The sequence below is a fragment of the Opisthocomus hoazin genome, chromosome 3 (genome assembly GCF_030867145.1).
Source record: "Opisthocomus hoazin isolate bOpiHoa1 chromosome 3, bOpiHoa1.hap1, whole genome shotgun sequence".
Taxonomy (NCBI): domain Eukaryota; kingdom Metazoa; phylum Chordata; class Aves; order Opisthocomiformes; family Opisthocomidae; genus Opisthocomus; species Opisthocomus hoazin.
Window position 1 is genome coordinate 60544194 of NC_134416.1, and position 20580 is coordinate 60564773.

The 20580-nt window shown below is 39.3% G+C and overlaps 1 protein-coding gene across 2 annotated transcripts in view; it reads right to left on the bottom strand.

The window, feature by feature from the left end:
- PIEZO2 (piezo type mechanosensitive ion channel component 2) overlaps window positions 1–20580 on the bottom strand; it is a 330086-nt gene that overhangs the window by 154122 nt on the left and 155384 nt on the right. For both annotated transcript variants that reach the window (XM_075416483.1, XM_075416482.1), the window contains exon 4: window positions 17231–17273. In XM_075416483.1, coding sequence (XP_075272598.1) covers window positions 17231–17273 — 43 coding nt within the window. The remainder of the gene's footprint in view (window positions 1–17230; window positions 17274–20580) is intronic.

Genomic DNA, 20580 nt, shown 5'->3' on the forward strand with positions numbered 1-20580 from the left:
TGGGAGACTCTAACCTTAGCTGAGCATTGAAAAGGACAGAATTTCTTCAGGTCCATATGGGGCAAAAAGGAGCTGACGTTGAGCGCTCCCGTGTTTACCTGCAAGCTGGGTGCCCTTTGTCAGCACACTGCAGCAGGCTGCACATGGTATGTTCTCAGTACTCCACCGGCCACAGGCTTCCCTGTGTTTCCTGTGCCAATTGATATTTTGGGGTCTCACAAGATTTGTTCATGAACAAAACCCAACAAAACCAAAATAAAACACAAAGCCAAACCGTTAAGCATGTGTCCTAGAGAGTTTTTGGATACTAATTGCAGTGCTGATTGCTCTCCAGATTAAAACAAAGACTGTCTCACATTCTGCTGCTGGTGGGTTTACCACTGTATTTCTCCCAGCTACCACTGTACTGCAGAAGCCTGGGCTGTGCCAAGAAAAACACTGACAACAGTCTCACAACTCCAGTGCTCAAACAACGCAAGCTATAAAATACCTTCTATCAGATGTTCATTTCCTTGGAATCCCTAGGTTAAATGGCATGAGAAAAGTTAGCTGAAATTAATTTAGCTGAAAAGAAAATAAGCACAAGGGGTGGCAGGAAACGAGCAACCTAAAAACCTAATGCAAACTGTTGGACAAATAAGATTCCTACTGAATGGATATGACTTTTGAGAGGACCTTATGCCATTGTTGAGGCACCCCAGACCATCAGATCAGCATGACACAACAACACAAACTTCAGAGGTGCAAGAACTGTACAGGGAAATTATACAGCTGCCCGAGTGCAGAGAAAATTTCCTCTCACTTGCAGTTAGCAAGGAGAACATATCTGAGATATAAAATCTAATACATTAACCATGAAGCCTCAGTTAGAGACTGGTGTCATCAATTCCTTCCCCCATTTTCATGATACTCCTTTACTTGTCATAGCATCTATTAGTCTGTGGGTGACATGAATCAGGCTGCTTTTCTTCTTGCAAAGTATCTAGACCACTGTAGCAGGCTACCACAAAATGGCATAGAGGAATAATCACCCAGTTTTCAGCAGGACTACAGCTTTTGGTTTCCATGTGGTAGAAATGGATTATTTTCTCATTAAGTTACAACTTTAAGCTTAATTCCCCTTTAATCTCATCAGGTTTCTGACTGTACGTGTGCTACCATTGTTAGCAGGAAGTAAATTTACCTATTTGATTTACATCCCTGTGCTTTATGATCTCTTCTTTGTCTCCCTGGTTTTATCTAGGGCCCACCTGTGAGCATTATTAAGTCTTCTTGGCTTTTTAACTACCAGTGTCACATAAAAAAGACTAAGAGTTGCCACTGTGGGATTTGGGAATTGTCATGTCATAAATACACAGCCAGTATAACACTTTTGTGGAGGGGGCTGGCAGAGAAGTATCAGGATGAAAGCAGTGAAAACAGGCATACTGTGCTTTGCTAACATTTGCTAGGTTGAATGATCCCCTTCTACAGCTCCACCTCTTGGAAATCCATCTCCGAATAGAATAGAATAGAATAGAATAGAATAGAATAGAATAGAATAGAATAGAATAGAATAGAATAGAATAGAATAGAATAGAATAGAATAGAATGGAACAGTTGGAAGGGACCTATAACGACCATCTAGTCCAACTGCCTGACCACTTCAGGGCTGACCAAAAGTTAAAGCATGTTGTTAAGGGCGTTGTCCAAATGCCTCTCAGACACTGACAGGCTTGGGGCATCGAGCACCTCTCCAGGAACCCTGTCCCAGTGTCTGTCCACCCTCTTGGTAAAGAAATGCTTCCTCATGTCCAGTCTAAACCTCCCCTGGCCCAGCTTCGAACCAGTCCCACCCGTCGTGTCACTGGATCCCAGGAACAAGAGCTCAGCACCTCCCTCTCCACGTCCCCTCCCGAGGAAGCTGCAGGAAGCAATGAGGTCACCCCTCGGCCTCCTTTTCCCCAAACTAGACAAGCCCCCCATTTCTACCTCAGCCGCTCGTCGCGGGACATTCCCTCCAGCTCTTGCACCAGCTTTGTTGCCCTCCTCTGGACACGTTCAAGGACCTTCACCTCCTTCTCAAACTGTGGGGCCCAGAACTGCACCCAGAGCTCGAGGTGAAACCGCACCAACACCGAATCCAGCGGAAATACTAGGTGCACCACAGTCTCTTACTTTTTTCTGAAAGCACTGATTTTAATTACTGTCATCTTCCTGCTATAGACTACAATGTCATCTACCTTCAAAATAATCCAGTTTTGACCTACTGGGTTTCAGACTTCTTGCTGCATGTAATAACAAGAGGAATCACCCTCTTTCTACTCACTAATTAGAATTGTCCTCACATGGTCATACTATTAATATTGCATATTAAATTGAATGTGCAATCAATGTTTTGCAAACATGCACACAACTGAAGCATTTTCCATGAAAAGCTGCCAGGTTAGAGCCTGTACCATTCCTAATGAGAGAGGAGCGGGAATGGCATGAAAGGCCTCACTCCATCTGTTGGAATCCTACCAGTCACTTCTGCAAAAATATCAGCATTGCCTAAGTCCCAGAGTGGAGACTGGACTGAAGCAGCAGCTGGAGCCGAGGGTCTGGGCTGTGCACATGGTTTTGCAAAGGGCTGTGGCAGCATAGGTGTTGTTTCTGACTCAGAAACTGCTCTCCAGAGGTCCTCTCCAAGCACCTTCACTGCAACACAGACTTGAAGAAAGCTAATACACCAGGTGAAAAATCATACTGACACGGCCTGCGATTAACAAAGCTGTATCTAAGCTCACATGGATTCCTAAAACCCTGTTTCCCAAAAAAACCAAGGCTTACTACATGATGACAGGCATGCAAGCGGGCGGGCTACCTGAGAACATAAACAACCCAGAAACACAAAAAACATGAGAACCCACAGACTTCACTATTCTGCTGTGCACAGTGCAACTTGTTTAGTCTTGATCTTAAGAGTTTTAGATGAGTATTTAGAGTAACTGGATCATTAAGCAACTTCACCTGACAGTGCCAGTCTCCCTCTTTCCCACTGCAGGAACCACATCACACAGACCGAGACAGACGTCAGAAGTGACACAGAACTGCAGTGGGGCTTGAAGACACTGTGCCTCCTGTCTCTAAAAGCATACCAGACATAATGAAAAGAGATTGACTAGGAGGATGTTTCAGAGACTTCATTAAAAACTAATAGAGATCTTTGTCTTTCAAAGTTTTATCGTCTCTTGGACAGTAAAGAGTAGGAGGGATAAACTTCTTTGCTCACTCATTTTGCCATGGAAAGAGAGAGCCAGATGATCAACTGATACCAATCATAAATTATTGTTCAAGATTACAGAAGGAAATTAAATATGGGGGCAGACTGATCTGATTTCTAGCAACACTGAACTGGAGCAGATGTGAGCATCAAGTCCTGCCTCTCTTCTTTCCTCCCACATGTCTTTTTCTCCTCTGAATGGTAGCCCATGAAAGCAAATCTTGGCTTCTCAGTAAATTCCCATAATTCATCCAGATTTCACAATAACGGTATATATTCCTTTGCGTTCTGACAGTGTGCAGAGGCCACAGGAGTCCCCAGTGAACTGGGGGTGTTAACCTCCGCTCCATTTTTCTCATCGTATGCATATGGAAAAGAATATTTACTGGCTGCTTGTAAGAGTCAGTACAGAACATTTACTCATGTCAAAAAAATGGGAAAAACCCTATGCCACGGAGCTCTCTTCCAGGGTTAGATTAATTTTTCAACACAAATGTTATTTTCTGAAAAGAAGAAACCTCACTCATTTCCTCTATTTTTTTCTAATTAATTACTTACCAATTTCTACTACTCTTTCACATTAGCTCACCATTTGCCCAGAGCGTTTAATAATAAACTTCCTTTTTAATACAGACAAAGCCTACTCAAATTTTCTGTTCGTTCAGCTACTTTCTTTTTTTTGCCTATGGAAAAGGCCTTCCTGTACCGGATTTTATTTGTCTTAGTTTTCAAGTCACTCTGAGCATTTCCAGAGTTCTCAAGAAGAGGAGTACTTGACCACACTTCAAATGTATTTTAGCACTTACACACAGCGAGGCTGATGCAAATAGTGTACCATGATGAACATACTTTAGATACAGAGCTAATCAGCTTTTTACTTTAAAAAAATAGTTTTTTACTTAGAAAAAAACTTTATTAGCTGTAAGACAATTACTAAATTAATGTGAAAGAATCCTACTACAGACTCCCCAAAGGTACTCTTTCACCTTCAAATTGTATCAGGCTTTATTTTTATATCACTGTACGACTTCTTATCCTTGGTTTTTGCATTCATGTGCTTTGTTCTTTTCACTGACTAGTTTTTAATTTAAAAGTTACAACTGATTTGACTGTTCATTCACCACTGCATATGCTATAGCAATGAATCTTTTGGTTGTGCAATCACTTGCCAATGTCATCACATAGCAGGGGGATGCAGTCTGATGGCAAACACACACATAAACTTAATCTACAGGAAAACAGCAAATAAATAAAAAGTAATCAAAGTAGTTTTTTACACGCTGAAGCAGAAGAAAGAAATTTTATGACACTGCAGTGACAGCTGGAGGGAAGGGAAGAAGAGATGACAGACAGAAGATATATGCGCTGCTGTTTGCATCAATATGGAATAAATATAAAATCTGTACTACAATTTTCACCCGAGCAGTGTGGTTGTCTGCAGTTTACAGAATGATATCTAACAGACACTTGATTCATTCTCATAGTGCAGAAATCAGGCTCGCATGATGGAGAAAACGTAGCTTAAAACCATTCCTTTTTTAAGACTCAGATGTAGTTACACGATCAGTGTTGCAAAAGGGTCTTTCACAGCTTAAACATTGCCTTGATAGTTGCCAAAGCTTTACTGAGGACCCTACGTTTTCCTGAAGTTTTGTCTTCTGGAGCCATGTGATTGTGAGAATCACCAACTTTTCCTTACAAAGAATATACATATCCATTTTCAGCTCTCACAGCTACAAAGAAATGCTTTGAAATGTGAAGCAACTTCACTCTTAAAGGTTAGAAACCAGGAGAAAAATAACATTCATTTTAAATCCTTCGAAGCTATGCATGATTATTTTTGGCATCCGATTATTTTTATTTATTATTCCTTTAGGTTTGGCAATAGCAGAAAATACTTCAGGGAGTGTACCTTTATATCTACATAAGTAGTGATCAATGTGGCAGGGAAAAGGAAAACTATTTTTTGGTTTTTGCTAAACAGTATTACATACTGAAACATACATATCTTTGGTATCTTCATCTGAGTTTATCCAGTACCAGATACCACTTTACAGACAGGAAAAATAAAGGCATCTTGGAAAATATTCTCATTTTCCAAACAGGTCACAAATAAGTGGCAAATTTTTCAGAAATTATAGACATTGACATTCTGTCTGGAAATCAAAATTTTCACTGGCCTCAAAATTATGGATTTATATTGCCATGCTCAAAACCCAAAACTTCCCACTCCTAAACTGACTTCTGTATGTGAGGTTTGTCCTTCATGTAATACGAAGAATTACAAAGGTGTTATAATTAGAGATACTCTTAAGGTGCAAAATTTGAGTTTCTGTCTTGATCCAAGTTACTCTAGTAGACCTACTTTTAAGACTGGAAGCATGGGAGAATACCATATTAATTCCTGTTTTGTCCTGGGCTATTAAATTATTCCATTTCGCAAAAGCTATCCACAACGTTGGAAGCATTGGAAAGTAACTTAATAAGAGTATTTGGCTTGGCTTCTAAGTATACCTTTGCTCTACTGTTAGAGAAATACCATGATGTATGTCAGCAACCTTTACCATGCTGATAAATAACTTTCAGGTTTGTTTGAAAGACTTCTCCAACTGAGGTATATTTCAAAGTTGACTTTTCTTAAAGAACAAAACACGTACGAAAGCTACAATGCAAAACCATATAAAAGAACATTTCCCCAGCGTGTGGTTTAAGAAAAAGCAACAACCATAAAGTTTCTACAACGCTTAACTACCGCACAGCTCAAGAGAAGTTTTACATGGATTTCTCCCCAGTAGCATTTTCTATTTAAAATTTTGTGCAAGCAGGAGAGGATGAATGCTAAATGAAATAAAATTATTTTCTTTGGATCAGGCATATTACAAAGCATAGGACTAAGGCAAAACTATTTTCAGTAAAAGTGGATCTCTTTTGTCAAAAAACACGAACAAGGAAAATGATTAGTCGATTTTTGGCTGTTGAAATACTGCAGTAGAAGTAGATTTGGGCAGCACTTTCATTTGTAAAATCAGAAGCACAGCGTTGATTCAGCTAAGTTCCCAGCACTTGCAACAGAAAGATTACAGATAAAATGTTCAAGAGTCACAAGGATTCTTGAGTTACAAACCCAATACCAAAAGTGACTCAGGCACTTGAAAGATGTTATTTTGATGCTTTGAAACAGTTCAGAATGTTAAATTGTTTGATTTTTAATGTTCCCAGAATCCAAGAGTCCCTTTTTTTTTGAAGAGACCCTTCACAACCCTTTTGCCAAACTCAGCAAATTAGCCAAAATATGCCCAGGATCAGGCAGTCTTCACACCACTGCAAGTGTTTTTAAGACAGTCTCTAGTGAGGAAAGAGGACCACTGGCAAATGTATATTGACATTGCTGGTCCTCTGTTAGATCTGGACATAAATCCAATTTGACCTCTCAAGCCCAACAAGCCCAACTTCAAAAAAAACCAAGAATAGTAAACAAAAAAGGGGATACCTGCCTTTTCATAAACCATCTTGTATCTACACGTGGCTGAACTGGAGATTTATCACAGGCATGTCATAGGACTAAGAGGTTCATTATTTGCAAAGCTCTGCCTCCAGGATGTTTGCACACCAGATCTTTTGGTGGGTGCACAGGAGGCTGAACAGGAAGCAAGACTGTCATGCTTCCCCTGAGTTAAGTGGCTTCTTGACTTTTAAGCTATCCATGCAGAGGACTAAAACACAGTGATGGTGCAACTGTGCTTTACTCGTATAACAAACAACGTGATTTTCCTCTGGGCTACCTGCTGTGATGTCCACCTTGGACTGTCAATCTCTGAATTCTCTCTAAATTGGAGAATTTAGAATGCTCTAAATTCGAAAGAATAAACTATATTCTCTAAAATCTAGTTAATTTATTTACACAGCTAACAGTCAATTTGCACCTTGGTTCCATGTTTACTCTCACGAGATACACCCTTGAAATCTACCGAGTTACTTATATAATTAAGGACTGTGTGTTCAGACATCTAGAAAATTCACGTTGCTGCTTTCAATGTTGTTTAAAAAAGGTGGTGTCAAAATAGCTGCAATCAACCCAGAGGAAATACCTTTCTTGGCATATTACAGTGATGAACTCTAGAGAATAGCCATGAATACTATAATTATTTTAGGTAGAGATTATTTATGTTAACATTAAGATAATTGCTTAAACAGAAAAATGGGGGATTAAAAGCTAGAAAACCTCTTAAATCCACTCAAAACAAATGAAGATATTTCAGTGAATGTTTACTTATTTCATGATAGATAGCTTTATCACTTTTTCTAATAAGGAAAGCTTCGAGAAAATCCAGTAAGGCAGCAACTACTAGTCTAAGTGTTTTTAGCCATATGGTGACCTTCTCCTGAAAATCTATAAAAATGTCTTATCTGGTGAATCTCTCTTTACTGTCTCACAGATGTGCAGCAAAAGGCAACAAAACCATCACTAGCAATATATTAAAAACTATTTCTGATGTGATTGTTAAAAAGAAATGTGTTTAATTTGCAACAGGTAGGATAGTATATTGCAAAACTTACACAAATGACATCTGACAAAAGTCAGCTTTTCTTATAACTAGCTTCAGTTTAAAAAGTATGCTAAAAAGATCATTGGTAGAGGAAATCAGAAGAACAGAATAGTTTGGTTGGAAGTCTAGCCCAACTGCCTGACCCCTTCTCAGGAAGCTGCAGAGAGCAATGAGGTCGCCCCTTGGCCTCCTTTTCTCCAAACTAGACAAGCCCAAAGTCCTCAGCTGCTCATCGCAGGACATTCCCTCCAGCCCTTGCACCAGCTTTGTTGCCCTCCCCTGGAAGCATTCAAGGACCTTCACCTCCCTCTTAAATTGTAGGGCCCAGAACTGCACCCAGAGCTCGACGTGAGGCCACACCAACACTAAATTCAGCGGGATGATCCCCTCTCCTGACCGGCTAGTCGGGCTGGGTTTGATGCACAAACCCCGGGGTGCGGTTTGCCCTCGGGGCTGCCAGGGCACGCAGCTGGCTCATGCAGAGCCCACTGCCAACCAGCACCCCCAGGTCACTCTCTGCAGGGCAAATAACAGAATATAATCCATATATTAAAACAAGCAGAAGATTAATCAAATTCTAAGCAGGAGTCTGGGGAGATAACTGACAGATGATGTATTTGCTCTGGAGAGTAGGGTACTTGCTCACCCGACACTGAAAGTGCTGGTACTAATGTCCCTACACTGCTGGGGAAAAATAAACTAAACACAGCAAAAAGATTGACTTTAGGATAGCTGGAACCCCCCTGAAGGTCCTTCCACACCGACCACAAAACCACCCTGAAATAAGAACGGCTGCCTGGCTTTCAGATACAGCCCACGGCTGGAGTTAAAAGCAGAAATCCTTCATAGGCCACAGCTCCTCAGGCACCATGAAACGGAAGTGGGAAATGGGATAATAGTCCAAAACGGAGGACTTAGTAGTTGTGATCCCATTTCAGATTATGCTCGCTGTAGGGGTGAGGGCAGCTGTCCTGAAATGATTTCCTTCTCAGTGGCAGCAACAGGATTGGGTTCCTTCACAGGCCACTACGGCATGTCCAGTACAGGGTACGTTAACAGGCAATCAGAAAAAGCTTTACTCAAAGCAACTTGTGTCTGAGCACACTGGACTGTCTACACACTGCCTTCTTCAACCTTGGAATAAAAGTGGACATTGCAATAAAATCCACAAAGTTAAACCGGTTTAAAATGAGATTTAATGTGTTTCTATTTCAGTATTTAATACTGACTAAAAGATTTCAACTGACACAGTATTAGGAAAAAAAAACTTTTTTAAATAATGTAATGTTTTTGTTCTTCGCAAATATAATCTAATTTTTATTCTGGCTTTCTCTGTAACTCAGGTTTTTATTTCAACGTCTCACTTTTGTCAGAGCAGTGAAGAAAACTCAATTTAAGATAGAACCTCAGGCATGCATTATACATCAAATGAAACTGAAAACACATTTCTTCCCCATTTCCCACACTGTAAACAACATGAATACTTCAGCACACACAAGCACAAATTCCACAGCACCGGCCACCACGAAGTAACAAAACGAAGGAAGCTTTGAAAATTGAATTAAAGCAACCTCAGTCCCTCTGTTTTCCCAGCACTCAGGACCCTGTGCTGCCCCTCGCCTGGAGACAAGCGCACACGTGTGGGAAGCCCCCCTCACTCCCCATCCATCGCCCCTTGAGAAAACACATTCAGCATTGCAGCTGGAAGGACATGAATAAGCCCTTCTGACGTGGTCTTCTGCCCCCAGATCCCTACCTATCACTTAGAGAACAGCCAGACAGAGAAACAACTAAACTGGGGTATCACCTAGAAGACAACAATTCTGTTATAAGCAATAAATGGCTCTTTCAGTCTCAGCCTCCCAAGGGAAGGTGCGGAATTTCTTCAGCTCCCTATGTTACATTTATCTGCCATATTATTCAAAGAATATACATAACTGTAATCACTGCAGAATAAATTCACATTCATTAACTCCTATAAAAGTACGATGGGGGTCATATATTAGACAAAGCTGTGCCAAGAATTCTGAGGTAGGGTATAAACTAAGCCTTGTCATGTGTGAGGCCTGAGTGGGCACAGCAACAAAAAGTCTAAACAAAACATCAGTTAAATAAATTTTTCTGATATGAACCAATTAAAGGATGGTACGCTGTAAAGGAGAACCCTGCCGAAGTCAGCGGGTGTGCCTGGGTGCTCAAAACTTGAGCACTTGCTTAAGCGCTTTGCAGAACAGGAGATCAAACAGTCACATAGGCTACTACGGCTATTTTCTTCCAAACTGGTGAAAGAGGTGCTTGGCAGGGCTCTCCTCATGTTCCTCCAATCGCATCACTGCAGCCATTTTGCCTTGTCTTCCTAGACTATGCAATATTTGCAAAAAAACCACAGTGAACATTCAGAGTGGACTGCTTCTCCTAAAATAAGCTCTCAAGGGCCAGACCTTGCAGCTTCTTGCAGCCCCTGGCTGAGGCAATGCTCCCAAAATGATGTCAATGGGAGCCCTGCCCAAGGAAAGGCTACAGGATTCAGCTGTATCTGAAGAAAGCGCTTGAAATTGTGGAACATGCTATCAGGATAAGACTTTATACTTCAAACATCTATTTATTCTTTCTACTAAATCACTAAAGAGTGTGGGGAGGAGTGGGGGATGTCGCTATAGAAAACCATATGGTACTTGGATTTCCAAGCCAGAGTTGTGCATAATAAATATTTATAAAATCCAGTGGTATTCTCTTCTTTCTGTTTATTCTTTACATGTCACCCAGAGAAACTCTGGCCAAGCACCGATCAAATATCCCAGCAAGTTACAAGCAATCTAAGCATGGGGGAAAGAGAGAAAACAGATCACCACTAGGCTCGTAATTAGCAATGTAGACCTAGAAGGAGGCGCTTGGGAAGTGCCTCTGATGCGCCTGGATTCCAGCGCTCACCACATGTCACGAGTGGTTTCGGAAATTGAGTTCTTGGTCTCTGCAAGGGGTAGGGAAGATATACACAGCATTTTTGGCTAGACTGAGCAGGGGCATGTGTGGAGCAGCTGCAAAAGCAGACATCCATCTACTCTCAGAGACCAACATAGGAACAAAAAAACAGATCTCAGCGATGACAGCTACCTTGCTCCTGGCGTCTACCGGGAAAGCTGTGTCTCCCTACCTGTGGTATGTGAGGCTGTTGTGTTTATTTTGCTTCAGACAAAAACTATGCAGATTGTCCCCCATATCACCTTGTGATTTGAAGAGTAGTTGAAGGAGCTACTGAAATACGCAGAAGATCTGGAATCTATCTTAATAGGAGCCAATCTTCTGACCCGGGATCTAGCCTTGGCATAGCAACCTTTTGGTCTTTCTTCTTTCCTTGACAATCTTAATTCTCTTCCCTGCTCCTACCTCCTTTCCCTTTTCTTTCCTTGAAGTATGAGAGCTACAAAACTCCAACTACCATTTCATTTTTCAGAAACAGTAAAAGGGTTAAACAAAAAGCATAACAAGCCCACAAGTCAATACACAGCACTTTACTAACAGAAGCAGCTTTCACTGTTGATTACACTCATCACCATTTAAGTCAGGATCTGGGATGCTGTATGTCGCACTTTCTAAATAGATGTTGCTGGCATACAAATAGTGCAGACATGTCATATTAGCTTTATGTAGAGCGGGAGTCAGATACTTTTGCATATATAAACATGTAACTTCAAATTAATACAAAATTTTTACATACCACAAAAATAACTACTATTTCAGAATCATTTTGAAGCTATCAACTAAAGTTATATCTTCACGATGGAAAACTCAGGTTTTTGTACAGATAATTACATTTTACTAAGAAACCGGCATTCAAAAGTTCCTTTCTCTGTGTCACTGAAACAGCTATTTATTATGAAAAACATATCTATCAAATGTTGCCAAAAGTGCACACATCTGTTATTCTTCAAATATATATTTTTTTAAAATGGTTGGTATTTACTTAACATATAATAACAGTTATTAAAGCATTCTTAAGTCTGTTTTGTGGAACCGTAATGTAAAGCATTACACACGAGAGAAACACCATGGGAACAAATGTAACAAGGGAATAGATGTGTTGTTAGTAGCTGAGCAGTTACTAGTCACATTAGAAACTGCAGCTCAGAGAAGAGTAGTAAGAGGAAGACTGGAAGTCTGGAAAACATGCAGGACAATGAGTTCTAAGAGGTCCGACATGGTTCGTTCAAAGTTTTAAAAGGATTAGATCATTTCTAGGTCAACAAATATATAACAACAGAGACATTTTTGTAATCGCTATTGAATCTACTAGACAAGGACATAAAACTCCATCATCTGGTAGCACAAATTAGAGTAATTTAGATTTTTAAAGAATTCCTTCTTTTGGTTTTAATTTTCTGCAGCATGGAAGTGGCAGTTTCCCCAGTGTTGGTCGTGGCTCTTTCCAGGCTCTGCGCTGCAAGCCTCACCCCAGCCACGAGCTGGAAAGACCCCACAGGCTGCATTACAGGAGAAGACCAGCTCAATGACTGACTTGACCCTCTTCACTTTTGAATTTTAACAGGCTTTGTGCATTAAGCTCTCTTTTTAACTGCCAAAGTAGCCAGGAAAGAAGTACAGTCACTGTTAATTGTAACTATTCCACCTGAGAGTCTGAGTGAGCCATTTACAGTGGGTCCAGCGTGTGACTGAAAAAATCTTAAGCCGGTAAGATGAACAATGCCTTCTTAACACATTTTTAGTCACATATGGAACAAAGTAGAACAAAGTTGACCACTTTCCAGACATTTTCATGAATATGTGGGTGCCATCTAAACACACACCAATAATGAACAATAATCTCCAGGTTAATAGTGGCAAGGAAGTCATCCTACACATCCACAAATCTACTTGCTTTGGCTTTTGAAGAAACCACGTGAGGTGACACTTCACATGACATGCAGTTATCACACATGCTAAATGTTTTCAAGCATGTTTCTTGTAGGACAGCTTAATACAAGCTAGCATCTTTCCTAATTCTCCAAAATTCTCCAAAATGTTCTGCAGAAAATGCAGTCAGCGACTGTAGTCAAGATCATCTTGGGTAAAGGTGATGGCCACTATAGTATGTTACAGTTAGCTTATTTGTAATGTCTCAAAAACCAATCAATAACACAAAGACCTTCATTTAAATCTATCAAACCCACATACACTCCATTTAATTGAAAAGCTCTTAACTCCAGTCATTTCCTGGATATAAAGCTACTTTACTCAAGCTTCAGCATTTTTAATTTCTCTCGCACTGAAAAGCAGCATCCTCAGCTCATAAGTAATGCTTACATAAAAGCCTAGTAGTCAGATCTCTTGGTGCCTCTATACTTTTCAGGATATGAAGATAACAGCAATGTAAACACTCTACTATTGCAGAATAAACACCATGCAACCACAAAGCAGTGATGACATAACCTGTATATTATCTGGGCTTAATTTTCTGCAATGTAAACTGAGTGTCCAAATCTCCTTCTGTTCCTCAATCCACCCTAAAACAGCCTGTTAAGAGGAACATTTTATATGAATTTTTTAGTTTTTAAGCAAAGGCTTATTCCTCCTTAGGACGCTGCTTTGAATGGCTTTGCTCTCGTACATCTAAAAATCTTGCTTACTCCTGGAATAAGAATGTCCTTGCTCAAACAACACATTTAAATGCTATTCATATTTCAAAGCTGACTCAGGTGTGTCAAAGTCAACAGCTTGCAGAGAATATGCTTTTAAATAGCAAAACATGTGCTGCTGCTGCTTCTTTTGTTAGAGTTGATATACATAATATGAGAAGAGGTGTATGGGATCACACCTAACATAGATGTAGCCCACTATCCTTCCTCTATCAGTGCCCATAAAGGGATGTCTACCGAAGAGAGTAAGACTTGGGAAAGCACGTAGCGATACACCCCCAGAATGATCTCTCAGGTTTGAGAGATTTGCTGACCTGAGATTTCTCCTTCCATGAATGCAAGCTGAGTGATGCTTCCTGCATCACAGTATTACATATAGAAATGTGTATCCCTTTGTTTACTTTGGAAAATATTCCTTAAGGCGTAAGAAATAATACTGATCTTAAGCAATCACATACAATATGATATTAAGCAAATATTGCTATAAAGGAGTTAACCCTAGACTTCATATACATGTTACTCATGCATCTTTTAGTCAACCAACTTGTTATTGCTGCTACATTCACCTTATACAAAAGCTTGTGTTAAAAATACAGGGAAGAAGATGAATATTATTAATTAAAAAAACCCAAACCTTAATTGTTCTACCTGTTTAAAGGACTTTATTTTTCTTGTTTTCTCTTTGCCTGTTCTCTGAAAAAGCTGATATGAGAATACATTTGCTTCTATATTTATGGCAAGCCAAGTATATTCAAATCTTCACCCCATCCGTGCTAACACGCTGCTTCAATTAAAGTTACTCCAGGCTGACAATCAGTCTCTCCAGGTGCAGAAGTACCATTTGAAAGCCTTTCTTCTTTTCAAACTAGAATGGCAATAATGGGATCTAGACAGTAATCTCTTCTACATATTTGCCCCCTCTCAGGCAGGCTTCTCAGCTGCTTTTCTGTCTGTTAAGAACTCCCCATGTTTCATGTGGTACACATGCACGTACACAGGTATCATGCATTCTCCTCTTGTTTTGAAACATCTCACAAGTCAGAAATTGCCACAAACAGAACTTGTAATAAACTCAGCTTAAAAAAATTGATCATTTCCCGTTGACAGTTTCAAACCATAGACCCAAGATATCAATTCATTCCAGCACTCCTCAAAACTACTTTTTTTCCATTCTGATGGAGACAAACAGCATCAGCAGGTGCTAACTGGTAATATTAAAAGAAGAATGGGGTGATGAAAGATGCAATATTTTAATGTAGTGCCCTTCAGACATGTATGATATCATGTTGAATGAAATGCTCATCAAGAAACCAAATTGGATTTAACTTTAGAAAAAAGCACAACCTATTAAAAAGAACCCCTCAACAATATCACACTTAGCAACTGAGAGTGTGTAATTTTCACTAATATCCAACTTTTTTTTCAGTACTTTTAAAAATACTCTATCTCTAAACAGACAATGTCCAGTAAGTTGTCACAGGTAAGGAATTTCTAGTCTGATTCTTGATTTGGCACTGCACCTTCTCAAGTTGATGTTTATGAACCACAGCCCCTCCCCTGATGCTGTAACAAAATGGAATCACAGCCTTCCTTTCAATCAACACTGTGCCTTATGCTGTCTACATACAGGTTTAACAGAAACTGCAGATTAAGTAGTATGCTTCACTTTATGCTAGTTAAAGTTATTTGAAAAAACTTCAGAAAATTATTAGTACTAAAAATTTGAGACAGAAACATTTTTAAATTGATTTTGATGAGAAACCTATCCAGGATTACTAAGTACAGGCACTACAAAGTCTGCAATTTTCTACTCAGGTTGTGTATATTACTGGGGCATTTCTAAGCTTATGGAGCAGTAGGAGAGATATTTAGTGATCTGACTAAAGTCTGAAAATGTTTCTGACTGGGAAAATTTCCATGTTTCCTCAGCTAGAAAATGGTAAGTATTCTATTTCAGACTGGATTTTCAAGTTGTGATAAAAATATACGGCAACAAAATGCCTTTTTTTTTTTTCTGTTTAAAATTTTTTGGCCAAAGTCTTTAAAGTCTTTACAGTAATGACTCTGTTGGTATCCAGAGATTTACAATAGAAATTAATTTGACCTCTATGTATTATTTGGTGGAGGAAAAGTGTTTTCATTGTTCCGTAATATTTTACTTTTAAACTAACCCAAACCTGTAAAGCTACAAAGATAGCTGTGTACCACTGAAAAGCTAAATGCCACCAAGACAGATCGTTGCCACATTCAACAGTGATTTGCTTTTCCATGTTCCCTTTGAAGAACCAAAATAATATGTACCAACGTAACATTTATGGCACTGAGAACAACAGTAAAACATAATCTTTCCATGCACTTCTGTGTCTACTATATTGAAAAGTGCACTGTCCTTCAATTTTTGCAAATGTAATGTCTAATGTGGAAATCTAATATATTTAGCTGAACAGATAAACCAGGCTGACCCTGTGCATTCTCACTCAGGATCACAACATAGACACTTTCAAAATCACCTTCTAAAGCGAGAGAATTACTAATCATTAGGGCACTAGCATCTCCTTAGACACTTCAAACAGATATTCTCATAGAGAGATGGGTGACCACATTTCAGAGACCACAAGTCTGTGATACAGCTCTTGAAGACCTGGAAGCTATTTAGAGATAGCCTTAATCCTTCCCCCAGGTGCCACATTTCTAGACGGAGATCAAAGAAAGTCAAGTATTTAGAAATTTATTTCTTCAAGTGGTGTCAGTTAAGCAGACTCATTCTACGATACAGAAAAAAACCCCATCTATTGCTGCCAAGATCTGAGAATCTTAATTACAGGTAGGAGTTAAGGTAATTAAACTTAAGCATCAGTCTTGTTGTACAAAAACTTATGTTTTGGTGTAATAAAAACTTTATGCAAGGTAAAGTTCAGAAGAAAAATGTAGCTTGCTTTCTGTTTGTGAGAAAAGAAGCAAATAATTAGTTTTCTGTTTCATATGATTTGTATGGCTATTTATTGAATTCAGAAAGGCCTAATTGTCTTTAGGGTTTGCTGAGATGCCCCAGGGAGCATGTACAGTATGCACTCATGCAACACAAAGGAGAGAAATCCCTTCTTGCCTGGTAAACAGCGACCCAAGCACACTGGTGTACAACTGCAAACCACTTTATTGAGGGAAAAAAGCAAAACTTTATTCAAGTGGAGAGTAGATTCTTCTGCTTACCATTTGTAGAAGAATAAACATGAGATTGAGCATCTGAACCTCAACATCAGATCACTCTTCACTGGGCTTGGCCTAGTTTAACTTCCAAGAGAGACATATGTTTCTGGTATGATGACCTTGTGGTTAAGTTTGGCTGCAAGAAATTCTTGCACTTAAGGAATGCTGAATTCTGAATTTTCCTCTGCCAGCTTTGATCCTCTTTCAACTTTCTTTACTTTCGTCAACTAATATGTCACAGGTCAGAAGTTTCATGGAAAAAATAATATGAGCGAGAGCAGTATTTTCATTCATAAGTAAGACTTCTGCCCAAATAGTGTGTCACTTTTTTTAATATTAACATGCTATATAGTCGCCAGCAAAAACCATTATGAGCTAAGTTCATATAGTGAATTAGTTGTTTCAGATTGACTGGAGAAAGAGAAGAGGACATAAAAGGAAAAGCTGAACATATATGTGCATGACACTGCATAACTTCCCCTCTAAATTTGAGGTCATAGGTACATTTGATCAGCTAAATTAATAATACTGTAAATTTGCCCATGCAGGTTTTCTTCCTTTTCTTTTTGCACTGGTAAGGAAACAAATTTATGGCTTACCTTTCAAAACCAATCTGCCGTAATGTTTTCTCCCATGTTGAACCTATACAAAGAAGAGAAAAAACAAACACCCTCAGTAAAGAACCTTTATTGTCTGAACACTGTTACTCTTCTGCTTTCCTTGTGCAGCTGGGATCTGTGTAGGAAGGTGAATTTTCCACCCCTAGAGAAGTACTTGTCAATAACAGCTGTTTTCCCCAGAGTGAAGAACTGTTAGGAGAGGTTACCACTGAGTGACATAACTGCGTGGAGGGGTATCAGCCTACATAAACCCTCTACATTGCAAAGCAGCCGGTTGCTGCTACAGTTCACTGCGATTCCAAGGGTGGTCTCCTCTCCTAGAGCAACATGATCCCCTGAAAGCGCTGAGCTGGCACCTCACATCACGCACTCTTCACATTGCAGCTTTTCATTTTACTGTAGTGTTCGCCTGATTCTTGCTGAAAGCTTTATAGCTGCTTCTGAAATCCAGTCTTTTTATTTTAAAGCAAAAGCATGAAGATGTACTTCTGCTTTATTGTTTAACCCTTCGTACTCATACAAAGAGCTGTAATGGACTCTTTCTCGAAATGATCAAGGACTCAGCCCCACAAACTACTTAAATGGGCAGACCTATTAAAAAAATTGCCCTCAGTATTTCTGATGCACTTAATACAATTTTTACCTAGATTGTCTCAAAAATACACAACCCCACACCCAGAACCATTAGGTGATTAGTTTTTAGCTCCTGGTAGTTTTTTTTATTGCCAGTCTTCTTCTTGATACCATTACAAGGTCATTATACATACAGGCTTCTAAGAGCACAAATATCTCAAGTCATGCAGGTCTGCAAGGCAGATATGTAGGCGGACATGAGGTTGGGTCATAGTTTGCTCTCTGTTTTTTACAGTCCTGTGGGAAATGTAACAGGACTGTAGGCAATGTAAGCAACTATGGTTCTTTTTGAATGCTTCACTGTACTTATAACTGAAATCAGAGAAGTGACAATAACTCCTGTTGCTGATGCAGCCAGTCACCTAACGGGGAATGTACATTGGGAACAAACCGATTCCATGTGAGTGACATCAGAGACAAGCAGCAACGTCACTGAGAAGTACTGAGAAAGAGAGGATAGACATGAAAGAAAGTAATTTTGTCTGACTTAAATCTGGAGAATTTCAGAATGAAATCCATATGGTGCAGCAAATACCCATACAAAGATCCTAACAAAATCATGGATTAGAACATTTCCACTGACAATCCAAGACCTACTTGCCGAGGGAAAAAGGGTGACATAACATTATCACTCAGAAAAATCTCTATAGATGCGTATCTTACCATTACTACCTTTCCATTCTGTTAAAGGTATCAGCTTGGAAATCAGTGACCTGCCCTGTTTGTAGTGCGGTATTTATCTCTAATCTGCAACATGTTAAATATTTGAATAAGACCTAGTAGATGCTTTTCACCTTTGCATTCAGGCACTTACTGCAGATCTAGATAAGAATCTGAAGATCCAACTTCTAAGTTTTGGGTTTGGGGGGTTGTTTTTTGTTTTGGTTTTTTTTAAACCTAGCAACAGAATTCTTTCTACTCCATTGACAAAACTTTCCAGTTCAGCCGAAGGAGAATGTGGTAAATTTCTAAAGTTATTATATAACTTTTACGTCCAATTTTATCTTCCATCTGACCGGTTTGCAAATCACAGCCTGAGCAAATAAAAACTCAGATTAATAAAACCAAAAAAGTTAATATACTTATATGCCTATGATGTGCAGGGCTCCCTCCACAGTTCCTAACTGGACAGCCAAAGAATGAAGCTAACATGGGCCTGCAGAAAATAAATTCCTTGTATTAATCTTTGATTTTTAGAAAGAGGAAGAGAAACTGCATTAAAGTATACGCTTCTAAAATCAACCAAAGTCTGACATTTCTCTCCATACAAGAAGGATTTGGGTTAGCTAATGGGTAGGTTCACGACCAGTTCCAAACTTGGTCAGTAAGAATCTTCATTACACTTCTCTGGAGCCCCTTCTTCATTCATCTTCTCACCGCCAGTCACTTCAAACTTCAGTCACAGACATATTTTCAGCAAAACGCTCTAAAAACCTTTTCTAACAGTAGTTTAGGGCAATGGACACAAAGCTTTTCTGCTAAGGACTGTTACAGCTACAGCAAGCAATCAATGTAAAAACAGTTTTAATTGTCCCTGTTCAGTCCAAAGCAGGCAGGGATTTCAGGCCAGCAAGGTACACAATAATAAGAGGCTTCAGTACTGAGGTGGAGAACACTCCACCTTCACATTATAGAAAAAACATGGGTTAAGTTCTGTTCTGGAATAACTGAACAATGTACATTGTTTGATCTGTACAGAAAACTTCTGCTGTGGCATCCGTAATTGCTTGAGGTGAGGCAAGAGTTCTGCCTGCACAGCTACCTACATGCAGTACCTTTCATCAACACTAAATTCATATTTTGTAAAAAGAAGTCCTCTAACGACACCTGTAAATCAGGACAACAAACATTCTCACACGCATTTATTATTTCAAATAAACATGAAAACCAAAAATCACGTGTAGCACAATAAACCATCAACACTTCATTGATATAAATCAAGAACCACTCCATCAACATCTTCTATTATGAGTTATCCCCCAAACCCACCACCTTCTGCATGCCCCTGGAGTACATATGCTTTCATGTAGCATTGATGAATCAAGTCATTGCTAAAAAGACGACTGTGCCACTCCACAGGTAAGTGCAGGGCAGACACAAGCAATTCTCCATATAGTTTATGCAGTCCTGCTGGCTCTGAAAGAGTATTCGTTTCTGAAGTTTAAAGATTTGAAGAGTGTTGAAGAAAAGAAATCTCAACAGTACTTCTTAAAGTACAGACTAGTATTGGCATCTTTAGTCAGTGTTTCTATGCTTTCCACTGTTGTGTATACTAGTTGTATGAATTTTTCACCCCATGATTGGCTACACTTCAGCTGTATGATATATAAAGAGTCCTATAGAAGGGGGGGTAGGGAGCAAAAGAGAAAAGGGAATTAAGTCTTCACTGGTTTGAAATCATCTTTTGGCTACAGCTGGCTAGCAGGACGCTCTTTGAAATGCATGTGACTCCTCTGAAGCAAAGTCTGCCAAGAACACAACTAACATTTCATATTAAAAAAAAATACATCTTTTTTATGAAGTCTTGTTTTAAAATGTTTATGATCTAAACATTCTTTTTTAAGGTTTGCCAATTCCATTCTCAATAGTATCAACTTCTACGCTGCACTAACAGCCAAAAGTAAACACCCTGAGGTAACAGCAGTGCAATGAAGAACGCTATTAAAAGTCTAGAAAACTTATTATTTGATTTAAAC